Source organism: Glycine soja, chromosome 9 (genome assembly GCF_004193775.1).
Source record: "Glycine soja cultivar W05 chromosome 9, ASM419377v2, whole genome shotgun sequence".
In the NCBI taxonomy this organism is placed as follows: domain Eukaryota; kingdom Viridiplantae; phylum Streptophyta; class Magnoliopsida; order Fabales; family Fabaceae; genus Glycine; species Glycine soja.
This window is the reverse complement of record NC_041010.1, coordinates 40,783,550-40,802,254: the sequence shown is the minus strand read 5'-3', so window position 1 is coordinate 40,802,254 and position 18,705 is coordinate 40,783,550. Positions and strand designations below refer to the sequence as shown.

Here is an 18,705-nt window from a genome sequence, read left to right as displayed (position 1 = left end):
TTTTAAGATAAATTTATCTTATTTTTTATATTTTGAGAGATTAAATTTTATTTTTTATTTTTTAAGAAGGAATATGTGAACACCACATATTTTTATGGAAAAAATTAAGTACTTGTCCAAAAAATTATATATAATTATCATGCTAGATTAATTAATATCTTGACAAGTTAGATGAATGTCAAGAATAATTTTCATTACCTAATGATAATATTTGAGAGAAAAACATGATGAACAAAAAACGATATCTTTTTTATGATTAAAAATAAATTTTGTAAAAAATTATTATTAGAAATTAACAAAATATAAATAACCCTATTTGAAATTAAAATTTAAAAGCTATATATACTGCGTAATTTTTTATTCATTCTGTTCATACGTAGCCTGGAAGCTTCAAAAAGGGTTTATGAAGAAAGGTTGTTTCCCGAACACTAGAGTCTAGAGAAGTTTGCAGAGTGAGCAACTGAGCATACGCAATGGAGTTCCCTTCTTCCTCCTCCATCTTCTCCCCGCGCCCATCAGACGACACCGTTTTCTACGCCATATACCCCGACTCCCCCACCACAACCTCCACCGCCACGCTCCGCTCCCTCCACCTCAAAATTCTCGAAACCCTATCTCCCTTCACCGAAGACTACATATGGCAGCACCAACCCTTCACCCTCTCCGTTTCAACTCCTCCGAACCCTTCCTGCCCCTGCCCCTCCTCCTCCTCCCACCTCCTCCACCTCCACGGCCGCCTCCGCTTCGGCGACAACCTCGACGACGAGTGGTTCGCCGTCTTCCTCCTCTTCCGAATCTCACAACGCTTCCCTTCACTCTCCATTCGAATCTGGGACTCCGACGGCGACTTCCTTCTCATCGAGGCTGCCTTCCACCTCCCCCGCTGGCTCAACCCCGACACTGCGCACCACCGCCTCTTCCTCCGCAACGGAAGCCTCCACATCGTGCCGCGTAACCGCCTCACCAACCCCTCCCTCATTGATTCCCTCAATTTTGTCGCTAGTTCCCCTCACGAATCCCTCGCCTCGGACGCAATCCAGCGCGCCATCAAAAAACGCATCAGTAATTACCCTGAACAAGCTAGGAATAACATGCATAGGGTTAGGGTTAGGGTTCCGGTGTCGGCGGCGTCTATTTTAAAGCACGAGCCAAGGTTAATTTCGCTGGCAGTGGAGGGGTTCTATGATAGAGATATAGACACGATGAAGTTCGCGGCGAGGATGGAGAGGTTTGTGGAGAGAGGGAAAACAGAGGAGTTGGTGTGTGTTTCGGTGAAGATGTCGAGGGCGATGTACGCGCAGTTGGCGCAGCAGAGGTTTCAGGCTCCGAAGTGCTACCCTGAGATGCCGGCTCGGAGCGAGAGGGAAGGGTTTGCGGAGGCGGAGCTGGGGATGAAGATAGCGTGTGGGTTGGAGATGATGTATCAGCAGCGGAAGCGAGACGGGGAGGAAGGGAAAGGGAGCTCTTGGGAGGCGTTTAGGAAGAGTTTGGAGAACAGTGGGTACTTCCAAGGACAGCTTCCGGGTTCCTCTGAGTACCAGAGATTGATGCAGAGTGCTCAGGAGTATTATAGGAGCACTTCTCTGCACTCCAAGGCCAGGTTGGAATTCAAACTAGGCTATTGATTTTGATTCGAAATGAGTCTTGTTTTTGTGTTGGATGGGTATTGGTCTTTAATCTTTTGGTTGTGTGTATTTAGCTTAGTTCCCTAGGTTATCTTATTTTGTCATTAATGAGACCCCACATTGATTATAGTTTATAGATATGACTAAACTAGAATTTATTATAAAGGCTCAATCAATCCTTCCCTCATGAGCTAGCTTTTAGGGATAAATTAGACTCGGCCCAAATTCAAGATGACATGGCTTCCCTCAATTGTCCTTAAAAAACCCTACCTAGTCCTGCGAGAAGAGTCTTTCAATGTCCATGCTCTCTATGTCCAATCTTGGGTGTGAAGGGGTGTGTTGAGATTCCACATTGGTTAGAATGGATGGGTGCTCTTTGTTGGTGATGATTTATATGTTAGCATTAGATGGGGGCATTGGGGAATTGGTCTATCTAGGTTGTGATGTAGTAATGATGTTTGAGTTTAGCTCTCCAGGTTTTATATTGGTTTTTGTTATTTTATGATTGCTAAGGTGAATATTTGTTGCAGTGACTTGCTGAATGCTCCTGTTAGACGCATAGATGAAATTCTTGCTTTGCCTCATTCGGTGGATGATTTTAAGGATCAGGAGGTTCCTCCATCTGATGATGATTCCTGGCTTTACGGTGGAGAGGAAGAGTTGAACTCTGTTCTTATGGAAAGACAAAAGGAGATGGAACTATATGACTTAAAACACAAAAAGAAAGGGAAAGCAAAAGAGGGTCAAGATGCTGGTCCATCATCTGCTTCAAATGCTGACGAGTTTGATCCCAGTGATATAGCAAAAACCATGCAGGCATTTGTCCATAAGTTGTCAAGTTACAAGGGTGCTGAAGCTCCTGAAGATAGGTTAGTTTAGTGATGTACATACTCATTTAACATACCTGATATGCAGGCTTAAGTCACTTATTGTATAGGCATCTTTTGAGGGAAAGGATTTGGATCATTAAAATGATTTATCTTCCATGATGTTTGGCTGTTGACATAGATTCAGTACCATAGATCCCAAACCGAGATACAATTCTAAGTCTAACTCCCCTGTTTGTTAATTAAAACTGTTATTCCCAGGTGTCAAATGTGGTGCTGATTGGACAAGCTTATATAATAGCTTTTCAAATCCAAATAAGCTGTTTTGGGCTTATTTTCATAATCTAAAAATCAAAACCTAGAAAACTAGCTTTTGTGAAGCTGAAACCAGCTTAGTTTTTTACTATTTTTATAATCATTTCTTAAGTTCTAACTAAAATAACCTTAATTATTTAGTATTGAATAACATAATAACACGTTCTATTTAGTTTATTGTATAAACTATAAATAGTTATTATTCTTGTGATTAATTTTTCTGGATGCTGTCATGATACAGTAGTAACACACATTTAGATGATACTCAATTGGATACCTTTCTGATTTTGCCATGTTACTTTATTATGTTAATATCTCTTTATTTTGGGCACTTCTCTTGTAAAGGAATAAGGAAGTGAACCTTGATGTGGACCAATTTATTAAAGACATGGAATCAATAATGATGCATTCAGACGGTGAAGTTGCCAACAGTAATATTGAAGAAGGATCGTCGTCTGATCTGGACTTTGGTGAGATTTCTTGTCTATTTTTACTTTGTAGGCACTAATTGTTTTGTTGAATAAGTGTTCTCGAAATTTAAATAGATCCTCTCTTTAATTGTTATATGTTAAACACTTAAACTTGCTTTTGTTTGTGTTTATTTTCTGCTAATGGATTATTTTGTAACGCTTTCTTTTACACCATTACATTGATGCATGTTTTTATGACGTCATCCATGTAAGCACATTACGATGCATGTCTTGTAAGTTTGAACTTACTTTTGTCTAGGAGCTTCTAAAGTCCCTTTTAGCCATCCTGCCAAAGATTTGAAATAAGTGCTAGCAAGTTTTATTGCGGTTTCCCTAAATTCTAATAGGCTGATGGTACATTTTAGGATTTTCTTTGTTCTTTCTTGAGAAATGGTAGTAATCTTCCCCATAACACATTTCCAATCAAAAAAGGTCTTAGCCTATAATATCTTGGTGTGTTGCTTGGGATAGCAGATAATCAAAAGTGTTCTTTGTTCAATGCTTTACCTCCATCTTTAATAATAAATAGAAATAAATTGTTAAACTCAACTGTGTTTCCATTCAATATTTTATTGGCTGTGAAGTTCTCAGATAAGTTCAAACTGCTATCTGTAGCATTATGGAGTTATTTTTTGGGCTGAAGCACATCACTTGTTGCTGGTTTTTAATGTGTTAACCACACAATGGTTTCATGATACATGGTATTTAATTATAGCTGTTAAGTGTGAATGTTTGTTTACTTCAAAATATTAATCCTTACTTGAAGAGTCTAATATTCCATGCCGAGGATTCTGTTTAATATAGTTTCACTAAAAGATGCATAATAATTACGTGGAATTAATTCTTGATTACAAGCACACTTTTTTAAGGCTCAAAACTCTTCATGTCTTCAAGGTTGGGGCTACCTGATGGAAAATTGATCAATTCCCTAGTTGTTTGGGATAGTGGTACCTGGGTTTTAGTATGTAGAATGAATTAATTCCTGGAATTCAACCAAATATAGATCACTTGGTCAGTCAATTTGAATGTCTCCCCCCATAGTATTATTTGTGGGTTCTTATATTTTTATTGATGATTATGTAGATAATTCTGATGACAGTGATATTGTTGAATTGGATGAGGATAATGAGGACAGAGAGGATATTTTCATGCGGTCCTATTCTGATGCTATGAATGAAGAGCTAAAGGCAACAACCCTTCAGAAAAGTTTTGTTCGTGCTAATGAACAAATTCCAAAGAAGGATCAGGTATTTGTTTGCATTTGCATGAGTAAAGAAAGTGTTAAATTTTAATCTGTAACGATGTATAGTGTTACCAAACCTAGCAAGGTTATTTGAAAGGAAATAAATATCTCATTATTGTTAAATAAAAATATTATTTTATAACCAACTATATGTTATGATATAATTGTTGTATTACTACTTTTGACATTGATTGAATCTTCTAGTATATTATTTTTAAAAAAATTAAGCGACTTTACTAAATATTAGAAGAGTAAAAAATGTTTTTTTAATCTTTAAAATATTTATGTCATATATCATAAATCTTTGAATCATAAATTTAATATCAGAAGTTTAAGAAACTATCCAAATAATTTAACTTTTTGTAAAATAGAATATAATGTTTTAAAACTATATAAACAAATTTAAACAATATCAATCTTGAAATGACAAATTAATAAACGTTAGAAATAATATCATAAGAATAGAAGAATTCATGCTCGTTCCTTTCATTGGTACAAAATCTAGTTAAGAAATAAGTAAGACAATGAAAGCAAAACATGACATTTGGATGATAGTTCACTAGTTCAGTTTATATTTTCTCCAGCGAACTTTCGTAAGTGCTGGAGTGCAGTTGAAGCTTGAAAGGCTAATGATTTGTTCTGTTCTTCCTTTTGAATTCACTTTCAGGGAACGTCAAATGCATCTGAACATATTATGGACGAGGATTTTTCTCCTGTAGACGTGGATGTAAATTTAGTAAAAAGCTTACTCGATTCCTTTTCTTCCCAGCAAGGGCTTCCTGGTCCGGCTTCCAATTTGCTTGGCCTCATGGGGGTGCAGTTGCCACAAGATGGCAAGAAGGGCAAATGAAGATACTGAAATATTTTTCCAGGTTTTTGATGTTTTGGGATTCTCCAACGGTATAGTCTCTGGATGGCATGTTTCCTAGCTTGTTTACCGATATCCTTTATCCACATTGGGTAGGCACCTGCTTAGCAGAGGGCATATGGGAATACTTGCTAGTCCCGGTGTGACTGGACCAGGTTTTGGCACTCCATTTGAATAGAAGTGTCTTCTTTCCTTGCCTCCAGAGAAAAGCAAGAGAAACGTTCATTGGCAGTAATACAAGTGGCAAGAGAAGTCTAGGAAATTGGAAATTGGATAACTATCTTATGTAGCAAATCTGTTTAAATCAGAAATGATACTAAATGATTCCCAACAGGGGTTTATATTGAGGTTGGCATCCACTATTAACAGTTGATCATTGCTCCCCTTTTTTTTGGGTTAAGCGATTTCCGTTTAATAATGTTGCAATTACTGTTCTAGTTAAATCTGAATTTCTACCAAGCCATAAAATTATCATTACCGAATTACACTCCTCCCCCTCGTCCAAATTCTCCAAATACAATGTAAACCAAAATACTACATTTTTGTCTTCACCAACTTATGATTTATGAACAAGCAAAAAATAAAAAATAAATCCTCCCTTCTAGTGAAGAGGGGACTGTTAATACACTACTAAATATAATCGATAAAAGAATTATCACAAAGATATTTTTTTTTTGAAAAAAAAAGCACGATAGGAATATATTTTACATGACCCTGCTCCTACCGGTATTTCCTATGCATTCCAGGGGTCATACAGGAGAAGATTGATTGTTTCTTTGGTTTGGCGCCAAAGATGAATGACCTCAGAGGAACCTTGGCCCGAGTCTCTGATTGTCTTAGCTGGCCATTTTGTTGTCTCTTTGAAGCCGAGAACCCAAATTTATCATTCAACTTCACCAGAGCCTTTTCTATTTCAAGTTGGAGAGATGTTACACCATCTAAACCCGTTTGAAGTTCATCAGCAACCTTGTTGTTTTCCTGTTTCATATTCAAAATTTCACCTTGGAACTTGGCAGCTTGGTAGCTTGTGAACCTGAAGTCATCATCTTCAGCACTGCTTTTCAATTCTGTTGTTATCTCTTCTTGGATGTCACACAAAGATGAGAATCGACTTTGCAGTTCTTCTTTCAGCAAGGCACCTTTTTCCATCCAGACTGTTATTTCACTTTGGATCTCTGTTAGGTGTTTGTAAATTGGTCTTGAATCTGATTTTATTGAATACTTTATGCTGCTACTACCCTCTGACGACTTCTCTCTTTCCTCTAATTTTGATAACTCGGTCAGCAAATCTTTGATGGTGGTTTCAAACTTCTGTATCTCAGAGTAATAAGCACTGAATTTTAACCAGAAAGTTAAGTTCTCCTCTAGGATTTCATCCATGTTTGACCGGAATTTTTCTTCAATGAGTGAAGTAGATTCAGGTAGTTCAATTTGTAAAAGTTCCTCTGTGAAATCTTCATTTCCTTCCATGCTTCTCTGCTGGAGACCTAATTTTTGACGCAGAAGTCTTATCTCTTCATCTTTCATGGCATTAGATGTCTTCAGTTCATTTAGCTGCAAAGATGAATCAGAGTTATTGTCTTGATTTTTCTTCTCTATTTCAGTCAGCCTCTTCTTCACTTCTTTATAATTCCGAAGAGTATTAGTATACTCAGTCAGCAAAACTTGTTCTCTGTCCTGCATCCCACTTGTAAACAATTGCCGCCAATCAGGTTCATCTTCTTGTGCTGTTGCCTGCCCCTTGGGATCAACTTTGAGCACATTCTCTATCTCACGTGAACTTTGCTTATCATCATTTTCTTGCTGTTTCTCAGAACTCTCTGAAGAACTATCTGCCTTGTTGCTCGCCAGGTGCTGACTGACATCCTGCTTTTCTGTGGTAGTGCTCATAGAAACTGTTGCCTTTTCATCATCATTGCCAGGATGTACAGTCTTCTCTTGTTTTTCCAATTCTTTTGGAGATTTGTTTTCCACAGGAGTTGCCTCATCCATTTCTAAGGAACTGGTGACCTTAACCTCATTTGCTGACTTAGCATCATTTTCCAAAGAACCGGTGACATTGGGTTCACTAGCAGATGGTGAGCCAGTGACCTCAGGCTTGTTGTCTGATGTTGCATCATCTTCAACAGTACCAGCAACCTTAAGCTCCTTATCTGTTGCATCATCTTCTACCAAACCATTTGTAATCTCCTTATCATTCAACAACATATTGTCTTGATTCAAAGGAACTTGTCCTTCAGATTTGATTTTTAATTCAGCCTGGGTTGATGAATCCTTTTGTGTGTGTGATAAATCTGTGGTCTTGGCCTCCTCGCCTGGCTGCACATTTTGGACTTTCTCTGAGAGATGATCAAGATTACTAAGTGCTTCATTGAATTGGGTTTGGAGATTGCTATTCTGATCCTCAATAGTTTGGTTTAGATCCTGTACTCCATGCATCTTTTCTTCCAACTTTCTCAGTTGGTCATTCAATTTGTTTTTGTCCTTGATAAGACTTTCCTTATCATTTTCCAGAGTTCGAATCTGCTCATGAAGTTCATCAGTATCTGTTGTCAATCTCTTTACCATAACACTCTGGGACGATACTGCAGTTTCCAATCTGATTACTTTGTTCACTAGCTCATCAATCTGCTCTGCCATTTCTGCCACACTGAGTGATGAATTGGAGCTAGTCTCAAAGTGCTCTTTAATGTTCTCCTTTAATAATTGCAACTCCTGTTTCTTCTGAGTCAATCTGGCATTCTCTTCCAAGTCCTTTGTTTCTGCTATTTCTTTTAAATCTCTTTGGACCCTTGGCTTTTCAGAATTATTCTGATCATAATGGAATTCCTCCATGAGAGAGCCCAACATGGAATTGACATCCTTTACCCTTTTGGATTCAATTCTGGTTTCATCAAGTGATTTTTCCTGCTTCTCTTGCAACTGTGTCAATGCCTCTTGGCATGATTTAAGAGCAGCTTCTGCCATCAAACGGCGAGCTTCATCATCTTCAATATCAACACCTTCTCCAAGCTCATCTTGCAGAATGGAAACTCTCTCTTGCAATTCCTTGATTTGCTCATCAGTTTCCCAGTACTTAGCTACGGAATTATCATAAGAGTTCTTTACAAACTCCTTCACAGTTTGTAGAGCCAGAATCTGTTTCTGCAGCTTGTCAACCTCTTCAAGTGCCGCTTTTCTGCTCAAACCAGATTTAGGAACTTTCGGAGCAGCAGAAGTTGCTGTGGCAGCTGGCTTCTTGGAATGCAATCTCCTTGTGGCTGCTGCTGTTGTTATGACACTTTTTAAATCTTTAACGGGAGGCTTTGGAATATTTGTTTTGAACCCTTCTGCTTTTTTTCTTGAAGGCCTTGGTGATCCATCATCTTCGTCTTCATCCATAAATGGGACACGATCTGGAAAGACAGAAGCAATGGTGTTGTTGGCATTTTGCAACTCCGTTGATATGTGATCATATCGTTCGGCTAAAGCTCGGTAAGCCTTGAATGATTCCTCCACAAAGCTTATCAGTTCCGGTCTCCTTTTGTAATACATTTCTGCTCTCTTGGCAAAAGAGTCCCCCTCTTCCTCTAAGAGCTTCAAAACGGTTTGCACTTTTTCCTCCATATCTGCAGTTTTGTTCATTTATTTTAGTTAGCCAGCTATATGCATGTATAAAGGCACATACAAGTGGGTTATGTTGATCTTACACGGGCATCTCCATGTGATTCAAGCAAATTTTTAATTTACATTTTAATTAACAGTGAGTAAACAAGCGTCCATCGCTATATCCGCATGTAGGATAGTGGTAAGCATATCGTTAAGTTTTAAAATCATAGGAAACAACTTCAAGGAATGCAAACTATACCTAATTTCTCAAATAAGTATATGTTTAATAAGAAAAGTGAAGCTGTGCAACATAATTATTGTCTGAAAGGCATTCTATCAGGAAAAGTGGGCAAAAATTGGAGTCATTCTGTGTCGCAAATTCTATTCCACAAATTGGCTAAAAATAGCATAATGTGAATTGAGTCAAACATATTGGATTTTGGGAAAATTCAATTTGAAAAGTGATAGAGGAAGTGCATATGTAGTTTTTGATTAGTTGAGGTCCAGATTTGGAAATAAAAGCACGTAGAGAATCATTTTCAGAATCCATGCAAAACAATTAAACCTTGAGCTTGAGTACATATAACACAAGATCAAATGTTTCTCTTAATTAAACCTCTCTAGCTACTTGAATTTCCTGATTACCGATAAATACATTTTAGATAACACTCTAAGGCAAGCATAATTTAAAGATTAGATTCCATGGGGAAATGAAATTGATCATCAAAAGCTTATAATACATATAATCTAACGTTGAAACCAATGCAAGCCATACGTTTATATTTTTCTGCCATGAATGTGTAAAAAAATTCCATCAGAAAAGGAGATAAATGGTAAAGTTGATCATGTTCTTCAATATGAAAAAGAAAATGAAGATAAACTGATGATCATACCTTGAAGGTTTTGCTCCATCCATTTTGATTGCTTTGTTCTGATGTGGCTAACCCACCACCATGAATAAGCATTGCTCGCAGCTCTCTGCAACATAATTTTGGTTGCTTCTTCTTCTTGTGTATTATCTCTTTAATTTCCCTTCTTGGTCCTTGTTGGTATTGAGATCTTAATATTAATAACGTGAGAGTCAAAAAGCATGCAAACCGTGTTTCTCCTATTACTCTATCTGTTTAAGATATGGGGAAGAGAAGACATGGATTCCATGACAGCAGAGGGACCAAGAGAAGAAAGTGGGAAAATGGATTAAGAAAAAAAGAAGAAAAAAAGAAAGATAATCAACGAAAAAGATAGAAAGAGATTCAGAGAGAGAGAGAAAACGTGGGAACTAAGATGTTGTGCTAATTATGGGATGATGGAGGGGAGCAAAGTTCGCACGAATTTAATGTCCAAACCTTGCTTTTGGAAAAGCATGCATCTCAATAATAAAAATGAAATTAAAGAAACATAATGCATGCATTGAACGACCCACGTGCTAGTGGCATTGTCCACTTTTGCTTGCTTTTGTTTGGTACCCATATTATATAAGGTATTTCTTAATTAGTCTTATTTTTATTGATGATTAATTTTAATCGAGAAAATCGATTTTAATTATATATATTTTTTGGATCAAATCCGAGATTTTGTTAGAGAAAACCAAATCGTATAATTAATGATTTTTTCATAGCTTTACTTGCTTTACACACACCTTTATCTCTCTCGCGATGTCTTTAGTGTTACTTTTATCTATGTTAGTTGTCATATATACTCTTAATAAAAGAATTAAACATAAAATTTTCATGGAGATAATTGTAAAAAAATATAGATATATAAGTGAGTCATTCTCCCAATCTAAGATTAAAATTACAAACTTAATTACAAGAAAAATAATTGTTCTGAAAACTTTCTTGCGCTAACATATCCAAAGTGTGGAGGCATGGTTGGAAGATTAACTTGTTAATTGTTTTTAATATTTTTCTTGTAGGAAATCTCCATCTAACTAGCTACTTGATTGTTGAAAACTTTTTTTCGTTGCAATGTGTCGCATCCTGAGGTAAAGCAAATTATTTCTCCTACCAAACTGCTATGATGTTGAATTTTTAATCTAAAATTAACAAATTATATAAATTATTGTAAGAAAACATAAATGCTCTGTCTAAATGTTTCTAATTTTGATCGTACAAAAAAGTTTCTTAGGAAAGTTGTAATGTAAAGGTGGCGGTGGCCAACTTTTGTAGCGGAAAGATGGCCACTTTCTATAACAGTTTGAGAGAGATGCCCCAAATAGAAAATTGTGCATTTCTGTTGTTTTTTGGAAGCACGTTCTGTTCACGACTTTGGCCTGCACTGACGCTATAAATAGGAAATTTTTTTAACGAATTTTTTCCCTTTTAAAAATCTTTGACTAATATAATAGTGTTGTTTTCAGTAATTCTGTTCTTCATTTTTTCTAACCAGAAAAGATTTGGAAAGAAAAGCAAAATCTTTTTGAAAGAGAAATCTTATCTATCGTCCCACACTGTTACATATTCTGTTTGGCCTATTCATCCCTGTCAATTTGGGGGAGAATGTAAAATTTTAAAAACATTCCATGTAGTAGATTTGTGTAAAAATAATAATTAATGTTTATATAACATAATCATGTAAAGGCCCTAGTTCTTTAAAAATTACAAAACATCTCTTACGGTTTTACCCATTGTCATTATTTGTGTTCATAAAATAATTTTGATTTTATTTACATCGGATAATTTAATTTTCGTAAATTTACAAACCAGCTATAGTGTAGTTTTCAGATGAAATTTACAATTATTGGAAAAATTTATTAAAAAAAAATCTTAGCATATTCTCTTTTAAAATAACCAAATAAAATGGAAATTTTGAATGACAGAAAGTTAGAGGAGCAAATAGATTTCCTTGATTATCATACAATAATATCTCAACAAATTAAGCAAAAGAAATATATAATACATTAAATTAGTTTTCATTTATTTATTAAGAGGTTAACTCGTTTAGGATATTCTCTTTTAAAAATGATACAGGATATTTTTAATTATTTAAAATAATTATATATTTTAAATTTTTAAATATTTTAAAAATATTATTAACACTAATAATATTTTTATAATTTTAAATATTTTTTTTGGGGGTGAGATTTAAATATTTTCTTTCAGTTTATAGTTTTTATACTTTGTAAAAATTTAAAATCCATACAATATGATGCTTGCTACCAATGTTATTTTTATTTCTTTTGCTGCCTTTTGAAAAGAATAATTGAGAATTATATTTTATTTATAAGCAATAACAAATAAATGACAAACTACAACCCATGATTTTGTCATCCAAAACTTTTGTCTAGAGAGAGAGAGAGAGAGAATTTAGTTTTATGTAAGAATTTAATTTCTATAAATTGTTAGTATAAAATTTTTTACACAGTAAACTTATTAAAAATCTTCAGGTATGTTTTTTTTTTTCATTGAAAGTGTAATAGCAGAAATTTAAACTCATTTTTTAATTTCAAATTCTTAATCAGCTGTGCCACTTCATACTGATTTTAGATATCGCATAAAAGAAATACTGATTTTAGATATGACATTAAAGTAGTTACTAAAAGTCAGCAATTTAACATATAGTATATCATACTGTAGTTCGATAATAATAATGTACACAACGATTTTCTTTTTGTCATTTTAAAGTTTGTACTGAGCAAAAGATGACAACACCAATGGTCTTTTTCCGTATATATCATGTTAGCAACTTAGCATTCGCAGTCTAAATTGTCTTCATTTCCTTGTTTTATTTTCCTGTTTTCATGGCATAACTTGCTATTCACAGTGCCTTTTAATTTCGAGGTCAAGTCCTATAACAACAATTGAAATGAGGTAATTACGAAGAAAGAAGGAAAGAAACAATGGGAAAGTGGTAGAGAAAATTAAATCCTTTTATCATAGTTTATACCGTCATGCATAAGATAGTGCGATTGTAAATATCACTTCTATGCAAATTTTTTTTTTTTTTATGGTACTTTTATGGAATCTAATTCCTCTCACGCGAGATGTATTACAGCTGATGGCAAATTGACAACAAAATAGTTGCATATTCTCAGGCCCAAAGAAATATTTAAGACTTATTTACTGTTTATTTTGACAAGAGATTTTTTTTGTTTTTATTTTTTAGAAAATCAAATAAGAAACAAATATATATTTTATTAATTTATACAAATCATTAAAAAATAAAATTGTTGAGCTAGATTGGCTTCCCTTTTCAGAATTTCCTCGGCATCAATAATGTTAGAGCCACACATTAAAGGCAATCCTCAAAGTTAAAGAAGAATGGACCATTTTCTCATTTAATTTGAGAAAAAAACTATGTGGCTCATCTATGCATCGCACCTCCATGTGGTCCAACACTTGATATGCCAATTTGGATAAAAAGGGTTATGCAGATTAACAGCCAACGGGATAGGGAAGAGATAAGGGGGAAAACTGCAAAATGAATTTATGAAGAATCAATCAAAAGGGAAGGAAGGAAAGAAGCAAGGAATGCAATTAACCAACCGGTTTGCGTTGCAAAAGTGAATATGTTTACAAAACCAAAAGCTTTCCATTGAGAAGTAAATCAACCAAAATATGTATCTTCCTAAATTACTTAAATTTTTGTTTGTCCATTTACAAATAAAAAAATAATTAGTGAAAAGTATGAATAATCAAGAATGTCAATTGCATTATCCATTTAAAATATTTATATTATTTTATATTAAGTTATTATAGTTATCACGGTGCTTCATCTCATGCCTTAGTTCATTGGAATTCTTGTACTTCCCCTGTCAGTGCTATCTGTTAAGCTGTTGCTCCAGTCATTGCATCTACTAGGGGCTAATTTTTCTCTTCTTTTGTTGCTTTTTAATTTCCCAGCAATAAAAAGAAATCAGGGTTAAAAAATCTCATCTTATCTAAAACATGACTCTTGCAATCCTCCATTATAACACCATTATCAACATGAAAATCCCAATTTTTTTAGTAAAATCCTTTTTATTATAGTGGTGATTGATTGGCCATATAGAACTTTTCTAGATCGAAATTTTCCATTTCAATTTAAGCTTTTACAGTAAGAGAGGATGATTCTATGTACAAAAAATACATTGGATGATGGATTATTTTGCCTCCTCTACTTCTAGAAGGATGTCAGAAAGGTCCATAGTCATATAGAAGATGTAGTTTTCTAAGCTTCTAAATTCTGAAGAGAAGCCAGCCAGTGTTCCATGTAATTTTTGCCAGCTGCAAATTCAACCACAGTTTCAAAATTAGTCTCTTCAAAATGCAGATACACAAATAGTATACATGAATGTATCAACAGATATCATCACAATAGTAAGTACTGTAAATGAATGCTTTCACTCAATTGAGTTTCAACAAAAATTCAATGAAACCACTGCCATCATTAAATTACAGGACAACTTTCCCTAGTTTTGATTTGTACAAAGAGCTCAATTGAAAATGGCAGGTTGTAATTTTAAAAAACACTATAGGGCCTAACTTACAATTTGGGGTATGAAATTGTTACAAGTTCTCAGTCAACTTGATCCGTGTGTCCTAGGCTACTACAAAACCATAAAGATCTAAAAACTAGGACTCATTTTCCATGTACAACAAAGAAACAGTTCCGAGGTAGAAAGGAAAGAAGTTATGCTAACATGTTATGAAGATATCATATAGTAATACTATACGCTATCTTTTATTTTTGTTTATTATTGAAAAATATTACAGGGTCGAAGAAGAGAAAAGTAAGAAGTCACTTGACTGTGTTAAAAAGGAAGTCAGTGATTAGTTGCCTTGTATAGTGTGGAATTTAGAACCTTAATCAGGTTGTGAAGGTGAAGCTTCTTCAGTGTATAACTTTTTATCTCTCATGAAAACAACTTAGTAAAAGTGATTTACCACCTGAGTAAAAATTTCAAGCTAAGAGTTTATTTTATATATATATATATATATATAAGACTTGATAATAGAAAAAAAAAAAAAAAGCTCATGGCAGAAGCATAAGGAAACCTCCTGGAACAGAGAAGATACCGTCAAAGAAAATTAGCTCATAAAAGCAAGGCAGTATCTTTGCAAATCATGGATGAAACCATTCAGAGAATAAGAGGAGCAAAAACCATATAGGATACACACACAAAAATACAAAAATAAAATAAATAAAAAACCCCGTAGCTCGAAGCATTTGAAGACAATTCTAAAAAAAGGCAAAACTATTTGGTCTATATTATGTATCATGTATTTTCCTATTTGGATTTAGCGAGTTATTGGCCCCAATTACCATTGCATTTATAATTGCTAAGCAGTGCATTAGCATCTGATAATGACAAACATTTCCTCATTAGCATCAGAATCATCAAGAAGGCCAAACCAACTAAAAAATTATGGATCATACTATACAATAACATAAAATTATAAAAACTTAAAAAAGAACCTGAACAAGGATTGTTTGACTTTAAAGAATCAGCACAAAAAAAGTTCATAAACTCAGAAAAAGTTAAACAGTGCTAGGAGTTTGAAAGAGAACAAAATAACTCAATGAAAACAAAATCATACAATTCAAGTGCACGTTCTGAATCTTACTTACCAGAAGAAAATTCATTTGGAAGGTTCTTGATGACACTCAAAAGCTCCTTGTTTGAACTCGACACCTCCTTCCTATAGCAAGGAACCAGCACAGCAAAACTATTATCCAAATCATCATCACTCTGAAGGAAATCAGAGCCATGAGGCTCCAACCACCCAATGGAAAAATCTGAGTCATCAGATTCAGAGCTTGACAAACAACCATCACCATCAGATGGAACCAACACAACATCATACTCTCTATCATGTCTCCTCTCTTCCCTGCTCTGCCATTTCCTTTTAACCTTCCTGTGAGAAGGAGCTATCTTTGTTCCCTTCACTGAAGGAAACTTCACAGTCTCTCTTTCCTTAAAACTCCATTCAGAAGATGAATTCAGTGTAGAGCCACTAGAAACAGGCTCTTTCTCCTTGCTACTACCCCACAACCACCATGACAAACGTGTCAAAGAGACAGCCATACTCTCCCAATTGTGATTTCTAAAGCTAAAGAGTCACAATGGTTGAAGAAGCTCTTTTGGTGGCCAAAATTTGTGAAAGAATGCGGCCAAAATTTGAGAAACGGAATGGCCAGTGGTTCCTGCCTGTTGCGGAAACCACTATATTAGGAAATGATCCATTGATTCATTAGCAAAAGGAAATCAATTGGAAAATGTGGCACAAAAATAAATTCAACCAAACAAACCTATTAACTAATATCGATAACAACCAATAAAAACGCAATTTTTTTGAAAGATAAAAAAGCACAAACACGGATGAAACAGATTCAGTGAATTTACAAAAGGTTTTGTTTTTTTTCAAATATCAAACCTAATTCAGCAAGTTGAAGAACTTAGCCTAGATTCACTGACCCATTTCCCAAAATTAAATGTCAGCAAAAATTATCTAGACATTTACGCTCCCAGAAAAGCACAAGAGAATATTAAAAAAAATAAAGAAGAAAAGGATAAGATAGTTATCAGAATCTCAAAAGAATAAATTTTTATCTTGTTTTTTTATTTACCAAAAAATATCAACCCCAGATCTCAAACACAATGACACAAACTCATGTTCGGTCTACTCAATGCAAAAAATCAAAAGAAAAAAAAAAACACGAAATCCAGTAAAACTTTTGAGTAAATCCCTTTGCTTTAGGGTCAAAATCGAGAATTTCGCCAAACTCAATTCACAACCAAGGAATCACCAGAAAATCCCACACTCCTCGCCGGAAAAACCGAACCTTTCAAACGGCTATGGTATCGGAAACAAAAAGCAGAGGAGATCGGAGCAATGGTTTTCTCCGGCGAAAGAAAAAAAACCGGCGATACAATGCAAATACTCAGTGAGTCAATTCGACACCCTAACTCGCCAATTATCCCTCTCTCACTCTCTAATCTTCTTCTTCTTCTTCCTTCTTCTGCCTCTTTTTCTGGGTACACTGAGAACCAAACCCAATCGCTCAAAACCTCGTCTTCTTCTGAATTTATAGAGCTATTTTATCACCTTTTTCATCTTTTCACATCCAACGGTCAAAATTGCACCGGTTATTCTGATGAACGTTCAAAGTCAAGGTCTCATCGTCTTACTCTACACCCCTCACACATTTTATAATAATTCATTCCTGGCCTATAGCATAAGGTAGTTAACAATATTATGTTTTTTAATCAGAAAAATTACTGGACGTTGATTCGGTGGTGAGAGATATGATAACCGTCCAAAGTTGCTGACGTGGATGGCCATTACCCCAATCATGGGATGCATGTGCGGCCAACTTGTCGACACGTGTCAATAATGTCACCCTAAAATAGTACCAATATAAGATATAAGATTATATATGGAATAACTAATGATTAAAGAAGTGGTGTTTTTCTTTATAAGTTTTTCAGCTTGTCGAATAATTATTAGTAAATGTTCATATCTATAGTAAAAATTAGCTGTTTAAACATACTATAATTAGAGAATAAAACAAAATCTTGTAACAACTTCCTAAGATAAATTTAAAATCAAATCAAGTTTATCTTCTCCAAACTAACTTCTATATCAAGTAGGAAACTAGGAATCTCTGACCATTTAACAACTCCAATCATCCAATGTCAGCTTCATTTTTTCATTTTCACATAAAATTGTACTGCTTGTAGTTATATTGGAAAATGCTACAGTATAGACCAACTTTAGTAATCATAGTAAAATCTTAAATAAATAACTGTAGTTAATGTGAGGACTAATTTCGAACTGATTGAATTAATTGTGAAAAGTTCATAAATGTAATTAACAAGACATCTAAGTCATCCAATTAAATATTTTTAATAAATTAAAACCGAGACTATTAAATGGTAATCAAATTCAAGTCTGTATTAGTAATTAAAGAAGTTGCATTAGACAAATCATTTTCAGGTTAAAGATGGCACGAAACACCTTCGTGATCGATCCGCAAGCTTCTACGAAATTGATCAAAGTCAGTCATAATTTTTTCTTCGAGCAAACTGAAAGGTGGGTGTTTATGGAGTAATCAATACTCAAAGAATATAGAATATGGGAATTAAGTGATCTAGAAAAAGATCTCATAGCCAAAACGACGACAAGTATTGACGTACCAAGAAAGAAAGAAAAAAAGTGTGTATTTTCTCATTGGATTTTCTTAGAAAGAGCTCCTTCAATTGACTTTTGCTCCTCTGCCTCTCTTCTTTTGAAAGATTTACATCGTTACCGTTTGGCTAACGCTATTGCCATTGATATATGACATCTATTTAAATCATAGAGCTGCAAGAATTGATGTTTCAATATAGTAATTAGGGCAGTTTTATAAATGAAGCAAAGCTTTCATGATATAAAAATATATATAGTAATAAAGGGACGCTCACGTATTTGAATTGTTACACATTTAGACAAGCTCCAATATATAGTTAAAGTTATATATGGATATTGTCATTGATCTAATTAATGATATTTCTTTGATCGGATTTAGCCATTCATTTTCATTGTTTGTGTCACCGATGACATACAATCCAATTATATATATGCTAAATATGCTATACACATAGTACTTACTTCTATAGCTTATAATTTTTATAATCTAATTAAAACTAGTTTCATTATGTTTTTTACACACTGTTTTTATGACTTTATTTAGTGGAAAGTGGTGTGTTTCAAAGTATGAGCACCAAACATATCATTGCTATATATTTTATGTAGCGACAATAAACTTTTAATGATGCTTCTTTTTAAGGCGTTCTGAAGAAAAAAAT

The 18,705-nt window shown here is 34.5% G+C and overlaps 3 protein-coding genes across 4 annotated transcripts; 1 reads left to right on the top strand and 2 right to left on the bottom strand.

Moving 5' to 3' along the window:
* Nucleotides 1–358: 358 nt before the first annotated feature.
* On the top strand, nucleotides 359–5,724 carry LOC114368928 (protein ecdysoneless homolog). 2 transcript variants are annotated; one of them, XR_003657450.1, is made up of 5 exons: nucleotides 359–1,600; nucleotides 2,156–2,494; nucleotides 3,113–3,237; nucleotides 4,337–4,484; nucleotides 5,148–5,168. XR_003657450.1 is itself a non-coding variant. In XM_028326226.1 (5 exons), the coding sequence occupies exons 1-5, from the start codon at nucleotides 474–476 to the stop codon at nucleotides 5,328–5,330; spliced, it is 1,938 nt and encodes a 645-aa protein (XP_028182027.1). In that variant the 5' UTR covers nucleotides 359–473; the 3' UTR covers nucleotides 5,331–5,724. The 2 variants fall into 2 exon arrangements, 1 of the variants encoding a protein (XP_028182027.1); XM_028326226.1 differs by having other exon boundaries at nucleotides 4,321–4,484; nucleotides 5,148–5,724.
* LOC114368927 (protein NETWORKED 2D-like) lies at nucleotides 5,647–10,247 on the bottom strand. Its single transcript, XM_028326225.1, has 2 exons — nucleotides 9,830–10,247; nucleotides 5,647–8,956 (listed from the first exon to the last, which is right to left on the bottom strand). Exons 1-2 carry the CDS (start codon nucleotides 9,921–9,923, stop codon nucleotides 6,069–6,071), a joined length of 2,982 nt encoding a protein of 993 aa, XP_028182026.1. The 5' UTR covers nucleotides 9,924–10,247; the 3' UTR covers nucleotides 5,647–6,068.
* A 3,662-nt stretch (nucleotides 10,248–13,909) lies between these two features.
* Nucleotides 13,910–16,971, bottom strand: LOC114368926. Its single transcript, XM_028326224.1, has 3 exons — nucleotides 16,701–16,971; nucleotides 15,486–16,065; nucleotides 13,910–14,140 (listed from the first exon to the last, which is right to left on the bottom strand). The coding sequence occupies exons 2-3, from the start codon at nucleotides 15,940–15,942 to the stop codon at nucleotides 14,085–14,087; spliced, it is 513 nt and encodes a 170-aa protein (XP_028182025.1). The 5' UTR covers nucleotides 15,943–16,065; nucleotides 16,701–16,971; the 3' UTR covers nucleotides 13,910–14,084.
* Nucleotides 16,972–18,705: the final 1,734 nt, after the last annotated feature.

What these genes read in the sequence shown, in the direction of transcription:
- LOC114368928 (XM_028326226.1), top strand. Translation starts at nt 474, where the DNA reads ATGGAGTTCCCTTCTTCCTCCTCCATCTTCTCCCCGCGCCCATCAGAC. An exon ending in TCTCTGCACTCCAAGGCCAG is followed by an intron (nt 1,601 to 2,155) that starts GTTGGAATTCAA and finishes TATTTGTTGCAG; the next exon opens with TGACTTGCTGAATGCTCCTG. An exon ending in GTCGTCTGATCTGGACTTTG is followed by an intron (nt 3,238 to 4,320) that starts GTGAGATTTCTT and finishes ATGATTATGTAG; the next exon opens with ATAATTCTGATGACAGTGAT.
- LOC114368927 (XM_028326225.1), bottom strand. Translation starts at nt 9,923, where the DNA reads ATGTTGCAGAGAGCTGCGAGCAATGCTTATTCATGGTGGTGGGTTAGC. An exon ending in GATGGAGCAAAACCTTCAAG is followed by an intron (nt 8,957 to 9,829) that starts GTATGATCATCA and finishes ACAAAACTGCAG; the next exon opens with ATATGGAGGAAAAAGTGCAA.
- LOC114368926 (XM_028326224.1), bottom strand. Translation starts at nt 15,942, where the DNA reads ATGGCTGTCTCTTTGACACGTTTGTCATGGTGGTTGTGGGGTAGTAGC. An exon ending in TCCAAATGAATTTTCTTCTG is followed by an intron (nt 14,141 to 15,485) that starts GTAAGTAAGATT and finishes TTGAATTTGCAG; the next exon opens with CTGGCAAAAATTACATGGAA.